Below are 23,711 nucleotides of genomic sequence, written 5' to 3'. Positions count from 1 at the left end.
TGTAAACAAATGAAAATAGTTACACTTTTTTTTCCCCAAGCCAAGGTCCAAAATTGGCTGTTTTAATATAATTCTCTTATAGTATTATTTACATATGTGTATTCACTTTCTAAAACCATATGTACACACTTGTATCAATGTACATACGGTACAATTTAAAAATAAGAATATCTCTGTACAAGGCCAGAGAATTTGTTACACAGTACTTGTTTTTCAGATTCTGTGCAGTAAAATTGTTTGCTACGTAATGTATCTAGGCATTAATCATGGATGGATTTATTTATTTTTTTCAAAATGTAATCTTGCACATTTTAATCTTTTTCAGTTTTTAGATTATCCATAATTATCATTCTTTGTGTGTCTCCCCTCACAGTATTCTCCTGTGTTGAACAAGTTGTTCTGCCAGCTTGCAAAAACCTGCCCAGTTCAGATGACTGTGGATAAGCCTCCTCCGCCAGGTACTTTGATTCGAGCCACGGCAGTTTATAAGAAGTCGGAGCATGTGGCTGATGTGGTGCGCCGTTGCCCTCATCATGAACAAACTGCTGAAAATAATGAAGGTAAACATTTTAAAGGAATCTTCCTTGTCTTTAGTAAACGGTGCCTCACTTGAAAGCAAATGATTTTTATAGCAATAACTTATTGTAAGTTAATTAGATGGAGAGTTCCTGAATTTGAGCACATGTTGTACTTATTGCAAGAAAAAGAGACTTGGGCATGGTGATAGCTTTGCTCTCTGCTTGCCTTTGGAAACTAAGATGTTTGTTTTTTATTAGGTCCAGCTCCCCGCAGCCATCTGATCAGAGTTGAGGGGAATCATCAGGCAGAATACTTGGATGACATGAATACCAAGCGCCAGAGCGTTACAGTTCCGTACGAGACACCCCAAGTAATGATGAATTTCTTTTTAGGCAAACACAAGTACTTAAGTTTTGTGAGAAAAGTTGTAAATAAGCATTGGCATGATGGTTTGCTGAGTAAATGTTTGTGGGTTTTTCTTTTTCGTTTCATAGAGAGCATATTGTGTATGATAATATTTTTGTTAGTTTCTCAATGTAAATGTTCATTTTTGTGTTTTACTCATTCTTGTATAGCTAAAGCAGTGTGTTTAGGAGCGCTTCCAAGATGAAAGAAGCTTTGTTCTCAAAAAATCTGCTTTCATAAAGAAATGTTGTCCCATTGCATTTTACATTGAGGTTTTATGAAAACTGAAGTTTTGAGAAATTGTCTATAGTCCTTTTTTTGCTAGGGGTATCAGTTTAACTAGAAGTTGTTCAAATATGTTTGGGTGTTTTTGGATGTGGCTTACATCTATACCAAGATTAGCATAGTTTTCTCTTTTTATATTAGGTTTTCATTTCTATTTTTTTTTTTCTAACCCTTGTTCAGTTTAATTTTAGTTTTCCTTGATTGTTGGTTTATTTTCAGTTTTAATTTAAATTTTATTTCACAAAGAGATTTCTATTTTATTTTTATATCTATTAGTTCCAGTTTTAGTAATTATGATATATTTGAAGAGCTACTATATAGTTTAGTTTTGTGTCACAATCAGTCAGAACTGTACACTTCATGAATATAATTTAAGTTTAATGTTAGTGGAAGCTTACTACACTACATGGCTTACTAAGTGGTTTTGTTTTTGTCTGATAAAAGCAAGCATAATTAAAACCAGATACTAAATATGAGCAATTTTTATAAAAAATTTTTTATACATTTTTAAAAATATTTTGTATGTCATTTGTGCTGAACAAATGTGTGCTGTTTGCACTTTTCACCTTTTCCTTTTCTTGCCCAGAATGGGCCTATTTTGTGATTTAAATTTTTAGGTGATTTAAGGTTTGAGGGTGGTTTTGTTTTTTTTTGTTTTTTTAAACTCTAAATGTCTGCAACACACAACATATCCTGCTCCAAGACAATGTGCTTACAATTAATGCCTTCAACATTGCATTCAAAAATCTCCCATACTGGGCTTTATTTTCTATCGGCCATATTGATCTTTTACTCCATCTCGGGCATGTAAAATTTATAGACCTGAATTTTGCATCTGCAGGCCTGAAAAGATACCAAAAATCAGAAAATAGATTCTACTGTGTTCTGACAGGTGTGATCATGAAAATCATGGGAACTTTGGAAAAACTGGGCTCTTGGGCTTGAATCAGTGTGCAGACCCTTGATGGAAACCAAGAAAAACAAGCATTTAGTGTCCAGGTTAGGGGTAATGAAATTTGAGTAGCCCTTGCACAAGTACAGTAAATGCTTAACGAATAGAGAGAGCAATTAATAGGAGTATGGACAGCCTCAAAACTACAGAAACCACATCTGAGATTAGGAACAATAATTTTCTAAACAGGAACAAACATTTTCTAAACCCACCTATCAGAGCAGGATCACAGGAATCCTGGAGCCTATCCTAGCAGGTTTGGATTCATGGCAGGGAAAATCATTGGTATGTAATATGTATGATATGGCTGATGTGAAGAACAAAAAGAGTATATTTAAGCTATCTAGTTTTGAGAGAGATTGAAGAGAGGGAGACAATCCAGTGGCAGAATTATGTTTGAAAGTATTTATCTTCAATATCAGGTGTTTTGAGCTGTGAATGTAAACTAAAAAAGGATACATTAATAATAATTTAATAAATACAAAAACACATTAGTAGGTTTAGTTTTTCACCAGTTGGCAGAGTTGCTTCAGCCACCTACCTTGTAGTTCAGCAGAGACAATGCCAACTCTGATTTTACAAGATTTCTATTGCTTTGTTGTTAACCTTTTTAAAGCAAAGGTGTTCGGTCAGCAACAATATACTGATCTTGTATGTTGACCTTGTCAGTCTCTTGATCAGTGCCATATTTTCGATAAAGATTTTTCCTGTGCAAAGTGGCAGGTGAATTGTCAACAAAGACAAAAAGCAGGCATCTGAGAAATAAACAAACCTTACTCACTCATGATTTTTTCTGTCCATACAGTAAAGTTTTTTTTTTTATTTTTATTTTTTATTTTATTGAAATCACACAACATTCCATAAAAATAAATCAATTTTGACAAAAATAGGATTAAAACAAATCAACCCCCACCCCTGAGAGAGAGCTAGGCCAGCAGAGTAAAACTTAAAGCTAGTAAAAAATAAGTAAATAGATGAATTAATAAGTGAATAAATATAAATGGAGAAGAAAAAAGGGGGAGAGAATCTACTTCCTCAGTGCTTTAAAAGCTTATTCTAAAATGTTATTGATTAGATCCTGCCAGGTTTTGAAAAACTACTGCAAAGATCCTCTTAAGTGCGAATTTGATTTTTTCCAGTTTCAAATAGTATATAACATCAGTTATCCACGGACTTAAAAGAGGAGAGTTAGGATTCTTCCACAAGTCTACGTGCCAATAGTGTAGTAAAGGCAATTACAGTTTGTTTGTCCTTCTTCACTTCAAGCCCATCTGGGAGTACCCCAAACACAGCTGTTAATGGGTTAGGAGGGATTGTGACACCAAGGCTGTCTGATAGACATTTAAAAATTTTGGTCCAGAATGATGTTAATTTGGCCTAGGCCCAGAACATGTGGCCTAGTGAGGCTGGAACTTGATTGCAACATTCGCAGGTTGGATCTTGCCCTGGAGATATTTTGGACAATTTTAAGTGAGACAGATGTGCTCGATATTTAATTTTGACTTGAATAATTGTATGCTTTGCTCATATGGAGCTCGAGTGGATTCTCTGTATTGCTACTTTCCACTCCTTTTCTGAGATATTGATTGAGATCTTTTTCCCACTGTACTCTGGGATCTTTGAAAGGGAGGGACTGAAAAATGTTTTTTACAGATCTCTGATTTAATCCCAAATGTTTTCCAGACATTAAAAACTGCATATGTTTGAGAGGGTGGAAAAAGGTGGTTCTCGTGCAGAGGTACCACAGATAAAAGCTTCTTTATCTTGTAATGCTTCCTACATTGGTTCCATATTCTGAGTGAGTGAAGCACAATTGGGTTGTTAGTATATTGGCGATTAACTTGCATTTATTGGGGTACAAAGCAAGGAATATAAAGTAGTACTGCAGGATTTTATTTCTGTTGTGGACCAAGCCTGTGTATGTTTATCTATTTGTGTTCATGTCCAGGTTTTAATAGCTTGTATATTTGCTGCCCATTAATAAAATGGAATTTTAAAATGGAAAGTTCGGTAGAGCCATGCCGCCTTCCTATTTAGGTCTTTGTAGGGACGCTCTTTGGATACATGGATGTTTTGAATTCCAAATAAATGAGGTTATGGTTGAACCTAATTTCTTAAAAAATATTTATTGATGTATATTGGAATGCTTTGAAATAAAAAGAAGCTTAGGAAGGATATTCGTCTTAACAATGTCAATTCTTCCAGCTAAAGTGAGATGAAGGGTTGGTCATCTATGCAAGTCTTGCTTAATTTTTTCCATACTGACAGCAAAATTTTTTGTTGATGGCGAGCTTAGTGTCTACTTGTGATGTTTACCTCAAGGTATTTAAACTGATCTGCGATGATCAAAGGGAAGGTGACCAATCTAATATTGTGTGCTTGAGAATTCACTGGAAAGAGCGCACGTTTAGTCAAATTAATTCTGAGACCAGAAATCTTTTGAAATTCTGTAAGTGCTGCTAGGACTGCAGGCACAGTATTTTGTGGGTCTGATATATACAGTATCATATAATCTGCATATAGAAAAATTTTCTGTTCAAGTCCTTCTCTGATAATCCCCTTTATCTCGTAAGCATTTCTAAAGTGAACAGCCAGTGGCTCATTGGCGATTGCAAAAAGCAGTGGTTACAAGGGGCATCCTTGTCTGGTACCACATTCTAGTTTCAAAGTAGTCTGAATTAATGTTGTTAGCTGACGCTTCTGGATTGGTATACAGTAGTTTGATCCATGCACCAATGTTTGGGCCAAACCCAAATTTCTCCAATGTAGTGAAAAGGTAGTTCCGTTGAATTATATCAAATGCTTATTCTGCATCCAACGATAATATCATCTCTGGGGTGTTTGGCTTTGCGGGTGAATATATTACATTAAACAGACGTCGAAGATTGGACGCTAAGTGTCGAGCTTTAATAAATCCAGTTTGATCTTGTGATATTACGGAAAGCAGCACTTTCTCCATCCTTCTAGCTAGGACTTTGGAGAGTATCTTAACATCATTATTCAGAAGTGAAATTGGTCTGTATGATGCACATTGTAATAAGTCCTTATTTTGTTTAGGAAAGACAGTGATTAATTCTTGGCGAAAAATTTGAGGTAGAATTTTATTGTCTCTAGCTTCTGTAAATGTTGATGATAATAGGGGAGCTAGCTGAGTGGAGAATTTCTTATAAAATTTGGCAGGGTAGCCATCAGGGCCTGTAGCTTTCCCACTCTGAAGTGACTTTATAGCATCTTGTAATTTTGATAGTGCCAGAGGTCTATCCAATTCCTCTGTACTGAGAGTATCTATTTGTGGTATCTGTAATGCATCCAGAAATGCATTAGATTGAGTCTTGTCTTCTTTAAACTCAGTAGAACATAAGGATTTATAGTAGTCTCTAAATGTGAGCATTATATTTTTATGGTCAATGATTCTGTCTCCATTTGTGTTGGTGATTGCTGGGATTGCATTGAACTTTTTGCTCATGGATTTGTTCAGCGAAGATCTTATTAGTGTTCTCTCCATGTTCATAGTAATGATGTCTTGATTTTAAAAATGAGTTGTTCTGTTTCTGTATTTGTCAAGAGATTGAGTTCTGAATGCAAACAGCCCTCAATGAAGACTCAAGGTCTTGCTAGAAATGCACACCTTGATGAAGTAATTTTTCACATAATGGGCAAATTTAATTCTTCAAAGTTGCCTTTGGAATTTTATGATCATTTTTTAAGAATAGTCTGATATTGCATAACAGTGATATTGCCTAAAAGCTTTTTGTTGCATAAGGATCTTTCACTATGTTTCATAGAATATATGTAAGATTTATGTATTTTTAAATCTCATGCACATCTTTAAAAAACTCCTTTTCACCTTATTGACTCTCCCTACTCTAAAATGAATAACTTCTAAAGAAAAAGACAATTTCTTTATTAATGTGATTATACTGACTACAAATGCTTCCATTTATAAATTTTAGAATTGTGAACATATATTGTCCTATCTGTTAAAAAAAACTAGGTTACAAAAAAAAAAGATTTTAATATACAGTATAATTTTGATTATTGAAACTAATTGAGATCAAGTTCAGTTTGGTTAATCAAATAGTTTTTGTATAAACTGGGTATTCAAATGTATGTTTATCCAAAGTATAATTTGGTGTACAATTTTTAGTGCTTGCAAGGTTGTTAATAATCTTCTTTTTATGTAATAATCCACATTTCAAAATATAAGGAAATGGTTTGTAAATAGTAACGGTGTACAATGATATTTCAAAATATTTTGGTAATATATTGAACCCGCCTAAATGAAAATGAGGGGTTTGAGGCCAAACCAATGGCATAAATGTGTAAGCAGTAAAGTTTATGGTTACATTAACTCTACTGTAACTCATTTTGGTACATGAGTCGTCCTCATTTTGCTTAATCTGAATGTGTACTATATTTACTTGGAAATTGGGCATTCTGCTTTAATAATAATAATTCTTTGCATTTATATAGAGATTTTCTCACTACTCAAAGCGCTCAGCAATTGCAGGTTAAGGGCCTTGCTGAAGGGCCCAACAGAGCAGAGTCCCTATTGGCATTTACGGGATTCGAACCGGCAGCCTTCCTGATTGCCAGTGCAGATCCCTAGCCTCAGAACCACCACTCCGCCTCCGCTTTGATCCTGAAGGATGTCCAATTAACAATTTTAAACTGCCCCACCCCCTCCCAGTGTATGAAGCCATTTTCTGCTAGCATTTACGATCTTTTTAGGTTTTGAGGTGCAGTGAATTTGTTTCGACTCTCTGAGAGATGTTTCTTGAGAATACTCTAGTGAAACACTTATCTCTCCAGATTGTAACAGCTTTGGGGGAAACTTGTAAATTTTTGAGCCCTCTTAATCCATTTCAGGATTGTGAATGGTGCATAGGTTGGGGTTTTTACTGGCAGCACTGGTTCCATGACGGGAAACAACCCTGTGCACACTCCATATTCGAGCTGATGTTGAGTAGTCCATTAACACATCCTACTCGTCTGAGAAAATTGTAAGAAAAACCAGAAGAAAGTCCATTCAGATATGCAGACTCCATACGGATAATGACTAGCTGTGGAGTCAAATCCAGGATGGCGGATCCATAAAACAGCAGTAGTATCTATTAAGCTACAGTGGTGCTTATACACTATTTTCCTGCTTGTAACCTGTAGACTTGTTTTGTATTCCTTCTAGCAGTTAGATCGCAATTATATTTATTAAATACGTGGTAATTTCTTTGCTGATAATAATGCTGTTAGTATTTTCGTAGCATGATAGGGTTGTGTGGAATACTGGTACTTATAAATTTTTAAAACCGTATGTTGCCAGCAGTTAAGTAACTATTGGTACAAGTAATATATGGTAGGCATAGGAAGGATGTGCATGTTTATATGGTGCATGAAGGAATTGCACAATTTTACAGCACAACCCATCCGTCTCACTCCAGCCTTCCTGGTATCTTTTATTTTGCTACTGGTTCTAAGATGTGAAAGCTGGTATCAACAGCAGACCCAAATTTTTTTTTATACCAACACAACACTACTCCATTATTATTGTGCAGTAATCTATGCAATATTAATGAAATTTAGTAATGTGTCTGGGGAACAGTATAGGGTTCTAGCCTTCTACCACACTTTTGCAGCTTTTTTCATTAGTACTGATCCTTATGGTGGTTGAGCAGATTTCTCTGATATTCTGTAAACTCAATACCAAGTAAGACATGTACTAATATATGTGGAAAGTAATGGTACAAGATCGTTATTAATATCTTTACCCAATTTTAAAAGTCTAAGCATAGTGCATAAACTCCAGTAGCCCTTTAGCTGATCAGCAGTTAAGTCATTAAAAATTAGACCGTTCAACTGGGAATTGGATAAGATGCTTTTATTAAGCTGGTTTTAGTTTTTATTTGCTATTTTAAAAGTGATTAGGTAACTGCAGTGTTAAAAAGCAATTACTCATGAACATTTTTTTTTTTTAATAAATTTCCCACGCACAATGCAAATTTTATATTCCTTCATTAGTGTCATTTGGGTATGTGGCTACCACTAATTTGTGCAACATGTGTAGAATATTTTTCTTGATACTTTCATCTGCCCACAGCTGGGATCTGACTGCATCACCGTCCTCTACAACTACATGTGCAACAGCAGCTGTATGGGTGGCATGAACCGAAGACCCATAATCACCATAGTCACCTTGGAGACCAAAGAGTAAGTCTTTCTGCTGTATAGCATAGTGTTTTAATTAAAAAATTATATGCTGATCTTCTGTTCTGGTGGGATAGCAGTCAGAGAAAAAATTGGTTGTGGTGGGTGGGATTTGGCAAAATGTAGTCCTTGTCAAAAATAGTGTAAATTTGATACATTTTTGTAATGTAGTATACCATGTCTCTGTAGGTTTTTGTTTTGATAAAAACTTTATTTTAGACCCCTCGGTATTGCCTCACGGTAATACATAAAGCAGTATTCCTTTGCAGAGCTGCGCCACTGCCTAAGAAATAGGCATCATTCAATCCAACTGAATGGAAAAAATTGGCGAAATGAAGTTGGATGCAACTGGAACTTTGGTTAATTGACTTACTCAGTGTCACATGGTGAGTTAATGCTGAAAAATGAACCTGTATCACTTGGTTTCTAGTTCAGCTAATTAGCCCTTGGGCCACAATGTCTTCAACAATAATTAAAATAATTGTACATTGCTGTGTGCTGCTCAGTGTGATTTTGTAGTGTTGTATAGCTTGCAGCCCAGTATACCTTCATTTTAATATGTTACTAGAAAATTTTTCTAGGATGACTTAAGTGTGGCCAATTTAGGTTTAACTGTTTGTCAGCCTTAATATTATGCCATAACGTTTGGAAGTGGAAATAGAATAATATTGCAGTGTGTTTTGTTGTAATCATTGTATGAATACACTGACAAACCATTTTTTTTTCCCTCTTTGTAATGTGTGCCAAGTATTTTACTATTCATGAGAAACTAGGTTTGTCAAATTCATATTAAAATTGTGTGTTTATATATTATAGTTTGAATATTCAATATAGAAAATTTCCAGCTAGTGTTGTTACTGTAGACATTCTGTGCAGCTTTATGGGATTTGTCAAGTTTGTGTATTCACACATCACTTGTAAAGGTAGCATGCTTGTATTTTTGGTTAAAATACTTAAGTTGCAGTCAGTTTTAATAGACAGCTTTCAGTCTAGTGAGGAAAAAGGAGCAGATTCATGACAAAACATTGTTGTAGCTTCGCTCATTTCTCTGTTTCACTAGCAGCTGCTGATTAGAGAGAGAGGTTGGGAACATGCGCTGATAGCATGTTGCCGTACCCACCAGGTTAGAAAATGGCTGGCCAGACAACTATGTTGATTACTTTTCACATGATGAATGCAAAGAGACTCTCCTTCCTTATTAAGGCTATGTTAGATGTATTTATTAACCTGGGATCCATTTCACTATCATTAGTCATAGTATTGAACACTTGTGCCTGGTCACATCTCTGTTCTCCCAAAGCATACATGAGTACTCCTAGTATTGTTCCTGAAATGCATACTGTAATATGAAAAAAATGGCTGTAATTAAAGTTCCTTATGTGTGTTTTGTTTGTCTTTCGACCCCCCACCCCCTTTAATTTATATTATGTGAGGTGTGTGTGCCTGCTTGAATAAGAGAGGCAATAATTGATGAAGTTCATAACAAAAAGTATTTAAAAAAAAAAAAAAAAAAAAAACCTCATTATACCACATTGTGGCCTAACTGTTGTATAATACATTGTGGTATTCCTTGTGATTTCTAAAACTATGTTGCTATAAATGGCTCAGCTGTTGGAATGACAGAATCATTTAAGTTCCTGGGCACTGCTCTGCCTTATGTTGGTCTATAACATCACATGATGTATTAAGAAAGCCCATCAGAGAAGGATCTTTTTGGGTCAGCTGAGGAAATTCAATCTACCTCAAGCAATATTGGTCCAGTTCTACACAGCCACCAGAGTCCATTCTGACCTCCTCTATAATTGTCTGGTTTGGTGCTGCCTGTTAGTTTGATGTTATTTTTAGAGGAGCTAGGCCAGTCTGCAAAGCATTATAAAAGCCTGTGAAAGGATCATAGGCTGTAACTTAATGCATATTTAAAGTCCTATTTGAGTCCAGGGTGAGGAAGAGTGCTGCAAAGATCATTGCTGATATGACTCGCCCAGGGCATCGCCTGTTTCAAACACTTCCCTTTGGCAAACTTCTTCGTACAGTGAAAGCTAAAATGACACATCGCCTAAACTCCCCCCAAACCACCATGTCTTACTAATCAAATCCGAGATTCTACTGCATATCTATGTATACCTGCATATAGGACTGCCTGGACATTTTAAATCCTATCTTTTTGTATTGCTCTTGTATGTTGCATCATATTTTATCATTTTATATTTTACCTTCTTATGTTTAACTTTTGTATTCTACGTTGTAGTTATATGTTGCACCAACACTGTCAAGACAAGTTCCGAATACACATTAGTGTACCTGGCCAATAAAGTGAATCCTGATTCTTAAACATTGCTTCAAATATCAGGGATAAAATGGTAATGTGTCCTGCTGATGATTTCCATTTGTTCTAAAATTCAGACTCATTCTGAGAGCTTCCAAATTAAAGTTCAAATTAGGCAGATGTTTGTATGTAATACATATAAACGACTGTATACCCCTGTCTTTTGGGGCACTAAATGTATGTATCTTGGTCATTTTGTATCTCTAGAGGCCTCTTGATTGGCAGGCGGTGTTTTGAGGTCAGAGTTTGTGCCTGCCCAGGAAGAGACCGTAAAAGTGAAGAGGAGAACTGCCATAAACAACAAGAGAATGCTACCTGCAAATCTAGCAGTGGTACCAAACGCAGTGAGTATTAACTTTTCGCAAAGTGAAAGAATGAGTTGTATCCCTAGCAATGCTCAAAAATACGTTTATGGTAGTCTGGCATATTTAGTCTAAAAGCAGGCCTAGGTGTTAATATAATTCATTTAATTACATACTTATCATACATCCATCCATCCATTTTCCAACCCGCTATATCCCTCATTCTCAAACCCACTTATTAGCGTCATCATAGTACATCTAAACCTAAATATAACTCTGTACATTGAGTGGTCACTTAGTTGGATGCACCTTCTGAATAGAATGTCTGTTTCAGGTCAGTGTGGACTTAAAAGGTTTTCAAAGCACACTATAAGATGCTGGTTCATTTTTAGCGGTGTGTCCCATAGGAGCTACAAATTAGCTGGTGGTGGCTGGCTAGTAGTTTGTACCATGTTATTCTAAAGGTGCTCAATGGATTTTAATCTGGTAAACTGCCAAATGCATTTGCCTTAATTTAATTTGTGTTCCTGAGGCACTCTCAAGAGTTTAATAACCTTCTAGTGTGAAATATTATTGTGAAAACTTCTGACCCTTGTATAAAGGGAAAAGAACACTTGTGTTAAATGCTATGCACCATTGTACTACATTCACTTGGCTGGCTGGATGCTAAATAACAAATAATGCACAATCAGCCTAACCATCACATGTTGATTTTGGCAGAATTCAGATTTGTGCAAATACATTGAGAGGTTTGACTAGGCTGCTTTCTGGACTCTGAAGTATGAGCTTTGGAAAAAGATAGAAGTTGAAAGTTTTGGTTTAAACATTCATGATTAAGAGATGATATGACTGAGGTTTGCTTAAAATTATGAAGGGAATGCAGACACTGGAACAAAGCTGTTATTTTTAAAAGAACACTGGGACACATGTAAACTTAAGGGTTAACCTTATAAACATGTCAAAGTATACTTCACACAGAACATTAGGACTGGCAAATTTTATTGGGTTGAATAGCCTGTTCTCGACTAGATCATTCTTAATATTGTGAAACATTAGACCTTTGGAACAAGTTACTTTGTAGACCTTCGAAACTTGGCTTTTTTTTTTTTTTATTTTTTTTTTTTTAATAAGTTGGATAGCCTCTAGTGTCATCACAGAATCTGACAGCTTTCTATCTAGTTTGAGAGCAGCTTTTACTTTTTCCTTATTTCAAACTAGGGGGCTTCGCTCGCCAACCCCCCTGCCCCATGGCCTGCGCTACCCACCAGCCAGCATCTCTGCCGCTTGTGTATATGGATTTCACTTTCACCAAACAAGAAATCTTTTAATTCTCGCGGATATGCCTCTTCATTGGAAAGAAACACTACTTTTCCCTGATGGCAACACAAATTAGACGGTCTACAAGTCTCTGACTTAAAGTTTAAATCCAAATAATATATTTGATCTCTTTCCGCTGTTCCATTGTTTCACTGAGTAAAAATTTGTTTGTTTGCGCTAATGTGAATTTGAACTGTAGGAGCTGGCTGATTCTGAACCCTCAACAACAGAGGAACGCACTAGAAATATGATTTATACTTAGTTTTCAAGTTTTGCACACGTACAAACTGACTTGTAAAATACTTGGCACTGTCAGGCTATTTATACTTGTGGGATACAGTCGGGAACAGAAATTTTGTGCAGGTGAAACTCTGCTGACAAGTTTTTGTTTCCAGCTACAGTAGTGGAAACAAAAGATAAAACATATTAATCCCCCTCTTGTATAAATTGAGGAACTGATATTTTCACAGGTGAGACAAATGAATGTACTGAAAATGCCATGATGATCAGTGAGTGGTTCATCTTTTTTGTCGAACAATTTTCTCTTTCAATAAACATTCTCACACACTTATTTTGTATACTGTTTGAATATAATACCATATATTTAAGTGACTAACGGGATATATTCAGAGTTATCTAGCAGTGAAAAAGAGTGTTAAATTAAAGCACACAGAGCTTAGTCTTCATCTTTGCCAAGACTAGATGAAAGCTAATGTCAGAATATCTGTTATTTTACATTTCATAGGTTCATTCCTGTAGAAGAACTTCGGATTAAAACCTACCTTGTGTGTATGCCCTTTTTTTTAAAAAAGGGCCTGTCATCTTTGTTTGAGAACTGAAGTTTTTACGCTCATTCAGTATTCTGCCTTCCACTAAAGCTAACTGATGTAACACAATGTCCACAAACCTATTAATTACAATTGGCAATTAATTGGTTATACCAATGCCAAAGTATGCATTTTAAAGGAAGTGAATTGCAATTGAAAGAGTGCATTAGAAGTGTTCAACCAGTACTGATAAACTAAAAGACTGAGATTTAGACTTTTAATAAATGTCTTCGTGTATTTAGTAAAACAAGCAGGTTTTCACCTTTAAATAATGTAATGAAAATTAAACAGAGTTAACAAATGTGCACAAATATTTATAAGTCCTTGTACTGTAGTACTATGTATTGTGGGTTTAATTATTTTCTTATGCAGCACTGTTTATCTTGCAGACATTAAAGACGTCACCCAGCCAATTTCACACCCCGAGTCAAGCAAAAAGAACAAATCCAGTTCAGATGAAGAAGTTTTCATTTTACAGGTAGAAATAAGGACACACTGGGGCTGGTGTAAAGTTCCCAAGTTTCTTTAGCGCTGCATGCATAGCTCTCCACTTGTTTCCAACTGTCTTGATAATCTAACTGAATTGTCAATATTTTGTGCCAGAAGGGTTATATATTATATTCAGTTTTCTGCTTTCAGAAGCAAGGAGTTTTAGTAATTTATTTGTATGCCTTTTTTTTGTTTATAGGGTGTTAACCTAAAATATGCAAAAATCCTCAAAGGAGTGGATTTTTTTAATTTGTTGGTAGTCTCTCCTTCCTCTATAGATAGAGGAGTGTATGTGTGCTGTTAAACTGGGATTCAATCTATGCAATATCAAGCACAAAGGTGTTTTTACTATTATGTGATCAACTGTTTCTGAAAGTTTTGCATTCAGAAATATTACAGGAGGATCTGGAAAATATTTGACCTTTATTTTAACTCTTTGACAGTACATTCAAGCTGAATATACCATTGACTTGCATATATTTCATAGTTAATTTCATCTCCTGTGGTGCTGCACTTACAGTTTTAGCTTGGTTAGATTAAAGCCAATGTCACATTACATGCTTTCTAGTTGGAGATGATCTTAAACTTGACAACTGCAATTAGTGATCTCCTGGCCAGGGATGTCAGATTACACAACTAGGATTTGCACAGTATGTCAAATTACTTACTTCTTGATGACCTTCCAGCACAGTTTCACATTTCTAAAGTATCCTGAGCTCTCCTTCCCCCGCCCCGCCCAAAATGATTTAACCACAATATGTAGGAGGGTCTCTTATTATTAAAAGGGTTCTGTTCCTGTAGGGGTAACCCAGTTTTTGTATGCAAATCAGTACTAGCGCTGAAAAATATCCATTAATGGGAAATTGGCAAAAATGCATAATGCTTTATTATTTATTTTAAAGTTATTAGTGACTGAAGTAATATTAGAGTACTTTCATGACAAAGCAACTAATATAAACTAATTGAAACTGAAGTGATCCATCGGTATGCACAATATCAAAAACTGAAGAATGTTGAGGCATAATGTCGACATAATGTTATACCCAATGGAGTTGGAAAAGGTGTACTTTTGGCACAAGTTCTTTATCAGCTAAAGTTTCAGAGACACATGCTGGTTTAGTTGAGGAAATGCTCAGAGTGTCAAGTCCCCCTACCAGGTACTATACTCCCCAAGACAACACTTACGAGACGTATACTTTGGATGCTTCAAATTGCCAGCAACACATTCTACTTTTCAGATAAATGTCTACCTGCCAGTCTTGCTGGTTACCTGTGACTAAGCTTATTGTACAGCTATTCACATGGCTGACTAAAAAATGCAAAATGGGAAGGAAAGCACAAAATTAAAATAGTAACCATGTATGTACTGTACTGTGGCCTTGGCTTTAGTGATGGCTACTGTGTATTTATGTGTTTTAAAATTAGTTCAGTAAGTTTAAAAAAAAAAAAAAAAAAATTTGATGTTGCTAGATGAAAATTTTAATGAAATTTGTTTTATATGCTATTTGTTCCTGCAGAATATGTTGTACGATAAGACTACTATAACTTGAGGAGCACCTGTAATTATATGGTGTTCAATTCAGTACACTTGTGAATTTATCGTTGTACAATACCCATCAAATGCCTATTAATTTAATTCTTTATTAGTAATGCAGGGGCAAGGTCAAGATATCAAATATAAACAAGTGTCATACAACTCTAGAATACCAAAATCTTGCCTAGTAAAGTCTGAAGCATTATAATGCGAAAAAACATAAGATTTGATACGAAACTCTGATTTACTCCTTTCAGTACTGGTATTTAACAGTGTGCATTTTCAAGAATTTTTAATAATTCGATTCCATGGCCTCTTTAATTTCCCAGAGCCGACAACAATGAAGCAATTTACACATTCTTTGCAGAGTTTCTTTACCCTTTTGCCGACCTGTTGTATTCATCAAATTCAACCATGGCACAATGTGTTTGTGACAAATATGTGACCAGTAATGATATATTCAAAAACTGGTATAAAATACTGTCATGAGAATACTAAAACCAATACCCTCTCATCCCTACAACCCCCCGCAAATTCATTGCTTGAACTAATTAGTAATGTGTTCTAGGGAGGTTAAGCCTATCCTGCCTATTCTAACAGAACTGGGCATAAGGTAGCAACAGTTCTGGATGTGGAGTAGTTAGTATTCACTAAAAACAATTGACAGTTTTAGCATATAATTAGACCTTCCTTCCACAATTTTAAGGAGCAGCATATAGCTTTTATACAAAATTATCACTTTACAGTTTTATGTAACAAGCATTTTTCGATGTTTAGGGGCTGTCTGCTTTGTAATTGTGTGCTGCTAAAGGCACTATGTAAAATAAATTAAAAATGCTTAAACTGGCATAATCTCTTTTGCGAGGGTGCAACCTTAGTCCTGATTTAGCAAGCTGTTACCAGGCACTCTTTATCAGCAGCTAAAAGCCTCAGTTTTCCTGAATGGGTCTCCCTTTTGGAAGGCAGCATCTGCAGCCTTATCTGATAAGATGATCGTTTCCAGACCATCTAACAAACAGGAACATCTCTGTCTAAGGCAGCGGTGTCGAACTCCAGGCCTGGAGGGCTGCAGTGGCTACAGGTTTTCATTCTGACCCTTTCCCTAATCAGTGAGTAGTTTACACTGCTAATTAACTCCTTTTTCCCTTCATTTCAATAGCACTGTTTTTAAGGATCCAGTCCTCTGAATTGATTGGCTGCCATTTGATGAAGAAACAAAACAGAAATGAGACGTGAAACGAGACAACAGATGACCAGCTAAACTGGGATTTCAAACTCCAACCAATTTCACTCCAGTTTCTTAATGAGCAGCTGATTCTTGCTGTTAATTAAGCCTTTTGTTTAATTCAATGGCTTGTTGCTGCTCTCATTCTGCCACAGCAGATATTTCCAAATTTGTCGATTTTTCTGTTTTTTCTAAGAACACCGTCAAAATGTTTTGGTGACCTGACCTTCATCTTTCTTTATTTTCAGATATTGTGTGATGGGCACAGGTGAGCTGGTCATATGGTGGCTTGTTTGATGTCTCATTATTGTTTGGCTACTAATTAAGGAAAAAGAGACAATTAAGGGACCTGAGTCAAGTTAATTTAAAACTAAAGCAAAAGAAGTTAATTAGCAGTTAAAACTGCTCACTAATGAAGAAAATGGTTAGAATGAAAACATGCGGCCCTCGAGGACCGGAGTCTGACACCTGTGGTCTAAGGCAGGGGTAGGCAACGTCGGTCCTGGAGTGCCACAGTATGTGCAGGTTTTTGTTCCAACCCAGTTCCTTAACGAGAACTCAATTATTGCTGATGAAGCACATATTGCTTAAGTGACATTTTGATGCTTCATTTTAGTGGTCTCGCTTGTTAAGGTTCTCCAACCTTAATTGCTTATTTCAATCTTAAACTGCTGCATTCAGTGTTTTAATTGCTCCTTATTAGCAATAAGATGTAAAACAGGGGTAGGCAATGTCGGTCCTGGTGAGCCGCAGTGGCTACAGGTTTTCATTCCAACCCAATTGGCTTAATTAGAAACCAATCATTGCCAATCTCAGACCTTATTTAATTTTATGGCTTGTTAGTCTGTGCAATGTAAGGCTTTTATATCGTAGATTTTTTTCCTTTCCAAGGATATCATCCAAATGATTTGAAGCCTAAAACAGATCATTTTCAGTCTGTCACATTTTTCTATTAAGTGTTTTATTAAATCAAACCGTGCATGATGAACACCCACAGATGTAATTGGGGAAAAAAGCTAGCTGGAGAACTGCTGGCTGCTTTGTCTTTTACATCTTATTGCTAATAAGAAGCAATTAAAACACTGAATGCAGCAGTTTAAGATTGAAATAAGCAATTAAGGTTGGAGAACCTTAACAAGCGAGACCACTAAAATGAAGCATTAAAATGTCACTTAAGCAATATGTGCTTCATCAGCAATAATTGAGTTCTCGTTAAGGAACTGGGTTGGAACAAAAACCTGCACATACTGTGGCACTCCAGGACCGACGTTGCCTACCCCTGGTCTAAGGTATGAAATGGGCTCAAGTCCTGAACAAAGGACCATAAATCCAGGATGAGTAACATTGATGGACAGAATTTTGCACCAGTGGCCAACCAAGAGGATGGGCTTATGTGCACACAAGAAGCCAATGATGCAACCTCCATTCCTTTCCTATAAAACTGGTAATGCCCTAATTTCTATTCTCTCCGTATGCTACAGCTTGACCTAGCCATGATTTGGCTGCCCATGGCTGACGGAGGGTGTCCACAACAGAGGTCATAGCAATCCATTTACTCCAGAGGGCAACTAGGCTGAACTGAATTGGTGGAATACTCGTCAGTGTTGGCATTTTGACAAGGTTGCCATTAGTCCAACCTTTCTGAGGAACAGTGAGAGCAAGACTTATGTAAACCACGCATTTTGCCTTGCTAACTATGGTCACTGACTGATCACCAGTTGACTTAGGAGGTGTAACGTTGCTAATGTCCAAGGACACTTTGTGTGAAACACTTGAGAAAACTGCAGTACCGTTCGCATCTAGAAAGTGCGATCAAAGGTGAAGAAGCAGACCTCCTGAACAAAGTAAAACAAAGAAAGTATGCTGAAAAATCTTTCCATGTGTCTGGAGAAAGCCGGCCCGGAAAGTGAACCAATTATTGCTCACCTCAAACCATTAGTATACTTTTGACTCTGAGAACTGTTAACTGTAATTTAAATAGACAGTACAAAGCCAGCAAATATGCTATGGTATTGGTGCGAAGTGTTACTGAATGAAATGATCTTGTGAAGGATAAGTTCTGGCTATTTAGTTCCTCACACTAAATCCAAAAAGAGGACCGAGCAGCATCTTGCACACTACACAAGACCCCCCATATTAATGCTTCTTGCAGAAAATGTTGCATGTCAAAAGTATTTTGGCTACTTTTTTGTGGCAGAGTTGAATACATGTATGAATGGTGAATATTTTTAGACTTGGTGCTGATTTTGACTTGGCACCGTTAATTACTGTAGGTACTGTACATTCTATGTGAAATGTTTTATACTTTTGCAAAGTATATATATCATTATTCACAAATTGTAGGGGTTTTTATTACAATGTTGTGTACAAAATGTGTGCAATGAATTGATGTGATGTTAGTCAAGCAGTTAATTATCAGTACCGCCTTTGGAAAAGTTAGTTTAAAAGTAGCTTTAAAAAAAAAAAAAAAAAACAACAATAATTCTCACACACACAATAATTTCCTGCCTTTCACCTTCCAGCCAGAGCATTATAAATATGAAGAGATTTGCACAACTTATTAATGAGGTTGATGATTTGGTGAAAGTCTACATTAAATAACTTTATCTTTTGTGGACCAGACATGGTAATAGGCTGTTTTTCAACAAATAACCCAAACACACTTGCTGTAATAAACCAAATATAATTTATTCATAACATAAGGATGATAAGAGATGGATGCATGCAAGTGTGTTTATGTATATAGAGAGAGCTGAATATACAGTCTGTATATTGATGTAGACAAAACACCATAATCAACAAAGTTATGATAGCTTGGTTAACTTTTTCACTCCTATTGAAAAAGGCACATACACTGTAACTTATTCATCTTAACCACGTTAAATTTCATAAGTTCTTCCATCGTCTACACCAGGATGTTAATTTGCTCACAGCTAGCCTACACTGGGTTAACACAGTTTCTGTGTGTGCACATGTGACATGCTGCTTGGAATTTTCCAGCTGGATTTAGGATGAAACTTTTATCCATCCATTTTCCAACCCGCTGAATCCGAACACAGGGTCACGGGGGGTCTGCTGGAGCCAATCCCAGCCAACACAGGGCACAAGGCAGGAACCAATCCCGGGCAGGGTGCCAACCCACCGCAGGACACACCCACACACCAAGCACACACTAGGGCCAATTTAGAATCGCCAATCCACCTAACCTGCATGTCTTTGGACTGTGGGAGGAAACCGGAGCGCCTGGAGGAAACCCACACAGACACGGGGAGAACATGCAAACTCCACGCAGGGAGGACCCAGGAAGTGAACCCAGGTCCCCAGGTCTCCCAACTGCGAGGCAGCAGCGCTACCCACTGCGCCACCGTGCCACCCATGAAACTTTTATAACCGGTAAATACTATTACAAAGGTTATTTAGTTTTTAGTTGCAGTGATACCAATTCCATAATACATTCGCTGGATTTATCCTAACTTAAGTTACAATTAATCGTTATTAGAATTGAAGCAGGTGTATGTAAGGTTTGGTATAGGTGATGCTTTTTTTCCTTTCTTTGTTGGCTTCCTACAGCACACATTGAAGGATCTTCAGGAGCTCTTCTACTTTTACCTACTGTAGGTCACGCCTTCTGGTTGTGGGTAGTACTGCAGTTTTACACAAGGTTTCCTCTTTTGGCCAGCATAAAGTTTGTCTGGTGGGTTGCTAGTGATCACTTTACCAGTGCCTTCAGCAAGATGAGCTTGTGGCTTTAACTTGGATCTCTACTGCTTGTACACTTGCTCTTGCCTCTAACCGTAATACAGACCAGTCCACCACTCTTCCCATCCAGCACCAGGTTATCCTTTGGAGTAGAGGAGATCACTCCAGCCTTTAATGTCATAACCTTGGCAATGGGTCCATGCAATTGAAAGCAGAATTTTGGACCTGACTGAGAACAGTAAGAATGTAGGGAGATGGCATAGATTTGGTGTGACGCACTGGTAGTAAATGGAAAGAGTAGACCTTTTGCCATTGTATTTTGTTTGTACGTAAGCCCATTCTTTTTGGTTTATTATTGGTGCAAGGCTTTGTTCATCAAAGTTTCCAGTTGTTGGGTTACGGCTCTTTTTTTTCCATGCTTAATGTTTTAACAGGTACCATGAGAAGACATCTCTTGGGTATCACTTGGTGAGTAATCATTTTATCAGAAAAGGTCCAGAGGCTTGCATTCTAAAGAGGGCCCTGTGGAGAGAAAACGACACTCTTGCTGGAATTAGGAGTGTTTGGCAGTTTTTTTTGTTAGCAAAGTCTGGTGTGCCAAAACCTAGAAAAATGGATAATGCTATTTTTCACAGTAATATATACTAAAATGGAGATACTTATTCTGATAATTCATTGTTAGGCAAATCCTCACACAAGTGGAAGTTAACTGCATTTTCTTTCACCTAGGTACGCGGCAGAGAAAGGTATGAGATGCTTAAAAGGATTAATGATTCCCTTGAACTTAAGGATGTCATCCCGCACACTGACTTGGAAAAGTACAGACAGAAGGTGTAAGTGTCCAGGATCTTATATATATTTCTTTTCTGGTTCGTCCTGCTTCCACTTCAAAACCTGTCCTGCCGACACAGCATTTCTCGATTCCTATTCGTCCTCTTCCATGTCATGCACTATACTGGCCTGCTGAGCGTAATACAGCCAACAAGTACTCGAGGTGCTTCCACAGCGGTGAAGTAGCTTTACCACCTTTGCAGGAGCCACCTGTGTCTTTACAACAGCTTCTTACACAGCAAACATCAGAAGTTAAAAATTATGAACACATTCGAGAATACAACTCTTCTCTAGTGTTTGCTTCCATGGGTGCACAGATAACTCAACCTCCTGGCCACGGACCATACTGTTTTAAAATAAACGGGCAAATTTATCACCAAATCTCTTCACTATATGCTAATAATTCTACCTCTCCAGGATATGGACAGTTGTATGCTTTTGACACAGCGCAAGCTACTGAAATACGCTTACAAAATAAAGCAAACTCTGCATGCAGCTTAAATGTACTTCTCCAGCTAGATTCCATGCCCAGAACCATCAACCCCTTCGCTAAATCATACAAACACATGCATGAAATTACTCAGTCCAATCCAACAGCATCTGTACGAATGGTTTTCAAGGAAAACCCTAGGCAGGATTTACGATACAATGCCCCGACATGTCACACCGATGTTGCAGTGATTTTTCTGATAAAAGAACCGCCAAGCGAATAAGGCTTACTCAATGCCAATTTTACGCGTACAGATTAGCAATGAGGAATACATTTAGTATTTTGCACTCCAGCGGCAAACTATTCCAACAGTACGTTGTAGATGCGTATGTTAAAACAGAGAGCGCGCGTCTCAACTATCTGATTACATCAACAAGATCTGCGCGTGGAACTACCAGAAACGCACTGCAAGCAAACGTTGAAAATAACAGCGTACGTGTAGTCAAAATGATTACTATTACTATCCACATTTCCAGGAAGTCCAAGATACATGCAACAAAACTATCAGGATGCCATGGCCATAGTACGTAAATTCGGAAAGCCTGATTTATTTATCACTTTTACATGTAATCCTGCTTGGCCGGAAATTCTACATGCACACTGCATCTTTCGAGAAGTATTTTTCTTCTTGATTTCTGAATTCTTTTCTCTCCGTTTTCCTTTCCTATTCTTACACCGCCATATGCTACAGCAGGCGTTGGCTAGTATTTTTATACTATGACAAGAATAGTCAAACTTGTGAAACAAAAAAATTTTTTTTTCTTTTTTCTTCTCTCCAAATGCAGGATTTTAAAGAATTCAAACCGTAAGGACAGAGAGAAAGTGGAGCCTAAGGAAGGAAAAAAGTTGCTTGTTAAAGAAGAGAAGAGCGATTCTGACTAAATGTCCAGGACTTTGCAAGGATCAGCTTTCATATGGAAAAAATTTGATTAAAGCTGCCTTATTTTTCTACTTTTATATTCAAACTTATAAAATTACTGTATTGCATGTTTTTTTATAGATTTTTTTGAAATTTTTTCCTATGTAGTTGACTGTAAATGCCTTATTGATCATGGTTTTACAGAATCTCAATAAACGTACATTTAGATTGTATTCAGAAGGTTTCTGTATATCCTTGACAAATGAACCCAGCATCACTAGTTCAAAGTTTCAATAGTTCATCCATGTGTCTGCCAGTAAAACCTTGTATTAGTTCAACTGCATATCATTGGTTCAGTGATAGACCGTGGCAAAATATACTGTATGTCTTGAAGGTGCTTCACTCTGGAGACAGTCCAGCAATTCAACTTTAGCACACATTGTTTTGTCTGATTTCTGCATCTGCTCAGTAAGTAGCTTATGTGCAGTTAGTCCTTGTTTGAGAACAAACACAGATGGAGGCACCAGTGAAATTGGAGACTGATGTTTAAGTTGAAGTGTCAGTTTAATTTTCCAACTTTTCTTAAGAGATTTGTGGTGGCATAGCTGTGGAGTGGTTACGGCTTCTACCTCAGCAATCTGGATTTGAATCCCATGTTGAGACTTGCCTGTGTGTGTGTTTTCCTTTCTCCCTTTAGTTATGGCTGGCCAATACAGACTTAAATTGATATTGCAATCCTATTTTTTAATTAAATAGATTTTGCATCAAAATAATAATAAATCTGTTTTCAAAACAACTTCAATTGAATACACGTTTTCATTTTTCTGTACAGAATGCAAACCTGGTATGTTTTCAAATGACATTAGTGTAGCAAACATGATTTTTCTTTTTCCTTCAAAATTCAACAATATCATGACTAGCTGTGTCTCCAACTTCAACTAACACGTTTTTTTTTTTTCCACCCCCAACACTTGTTTTTTTTGTTCTCTATCCCCTCTACTTAAGAGTAAAAGTCAGGCTGAAATTTGTTGCTTCAATTTCTCAAGATAAAATGTGAAATACTTGACTACTGTTTTCTTTAGAGCAGAGGTTGGGAGCACATACTGATACACCACACAATGAACCACCTCGAGATCCCAAATTAGGACTCAAGTACAGCCATGCAAAAGGTGGACACCTCAGCACCACATGAGTTAGGAAGGAATGAAATGGAACAGGGTGAAGTTTGTTTGTTTTTTTTATATATAATACATATATATATATATATTTTAATGTTTGTGTATGTATGTAATATATATATATTATATAATAGTCATGAAAAAGTTTGGGAACCCCTCTCAACCTGCATAATAATTTCAACAAAAAAAGAGAACAGTGGTATGTTTTCATTTCCTAGGAACATCGGACTACTGGGGTGTTTTCTAAACAAAGATTTTTAGTGAAGCAGTAT

The 23,711-nt window shown here is 36.7% G+C and overlaps 1 protein-coding gene across 4 annotated transcripts in view; it reads left to right on the top strand.

Moving 5' to 3' along the window:
- The window catches only part of tp53 (tumor protein p53), an 84,112-nt gene extending 61,618 nt beyond the window's left edge, over positions 1-22,494 (top strand). For all 4 annotated transcript variants that reach the window (XM_028798386.2, XM_051924896.1, XM_028798385.2 and 1 more), the window contains exons 5-11: positions 374-560; positions 777-889; positions 8,256-8,365; positions 10,896-11,032; positions 13,524-13,612; positions 20,811-20,914; positions 22,188-22,494. In XM_028798386.2, the coding sequence (XP_028654219.2) occupies positions 374-560; positions 777-889; positions 8,256-8,365; positions 10,896-11,032; positions 13,524-13,612; positions 20,811-20,914; positions 22,188-22,284 (837 nt within the window). In that variant the 3' untranslated portion in view covers positions 22,285-22,494. The remainder of the gene's footprint in view (positions 1-373; positions 561-776; positions 890-8,255; positions 8,366-10,895; positions 11,033-13,523; positions 13,613-20,810; positions 20,915-22,187) is intronic.
- The last annotated feature ends 1,217 nt before the right edge of the window (positions 22,495-23,711 follow it).

This window comes from Erpetoichthys calabaricus, chromosome 3, assembly GCF_900747795.2.
Source record: "Erpetoichthys calabaricus chromosome 3, fErpCal1.3, whole genome shotgun sequence".
Taxonomy (NCBI): domain Eukaryota; kingdom Metazoa; phylum Chordata; class Cladistia; order Polypteriformes; family Polypteridae; genus Erpetoichthys; species Erpetoichthys calabaricus.
The sequence above is the reverse complement of the archived record's forward strand: the minus strand, read 5'-3'. Positions and strand labels throughout refer to the sequence as shown.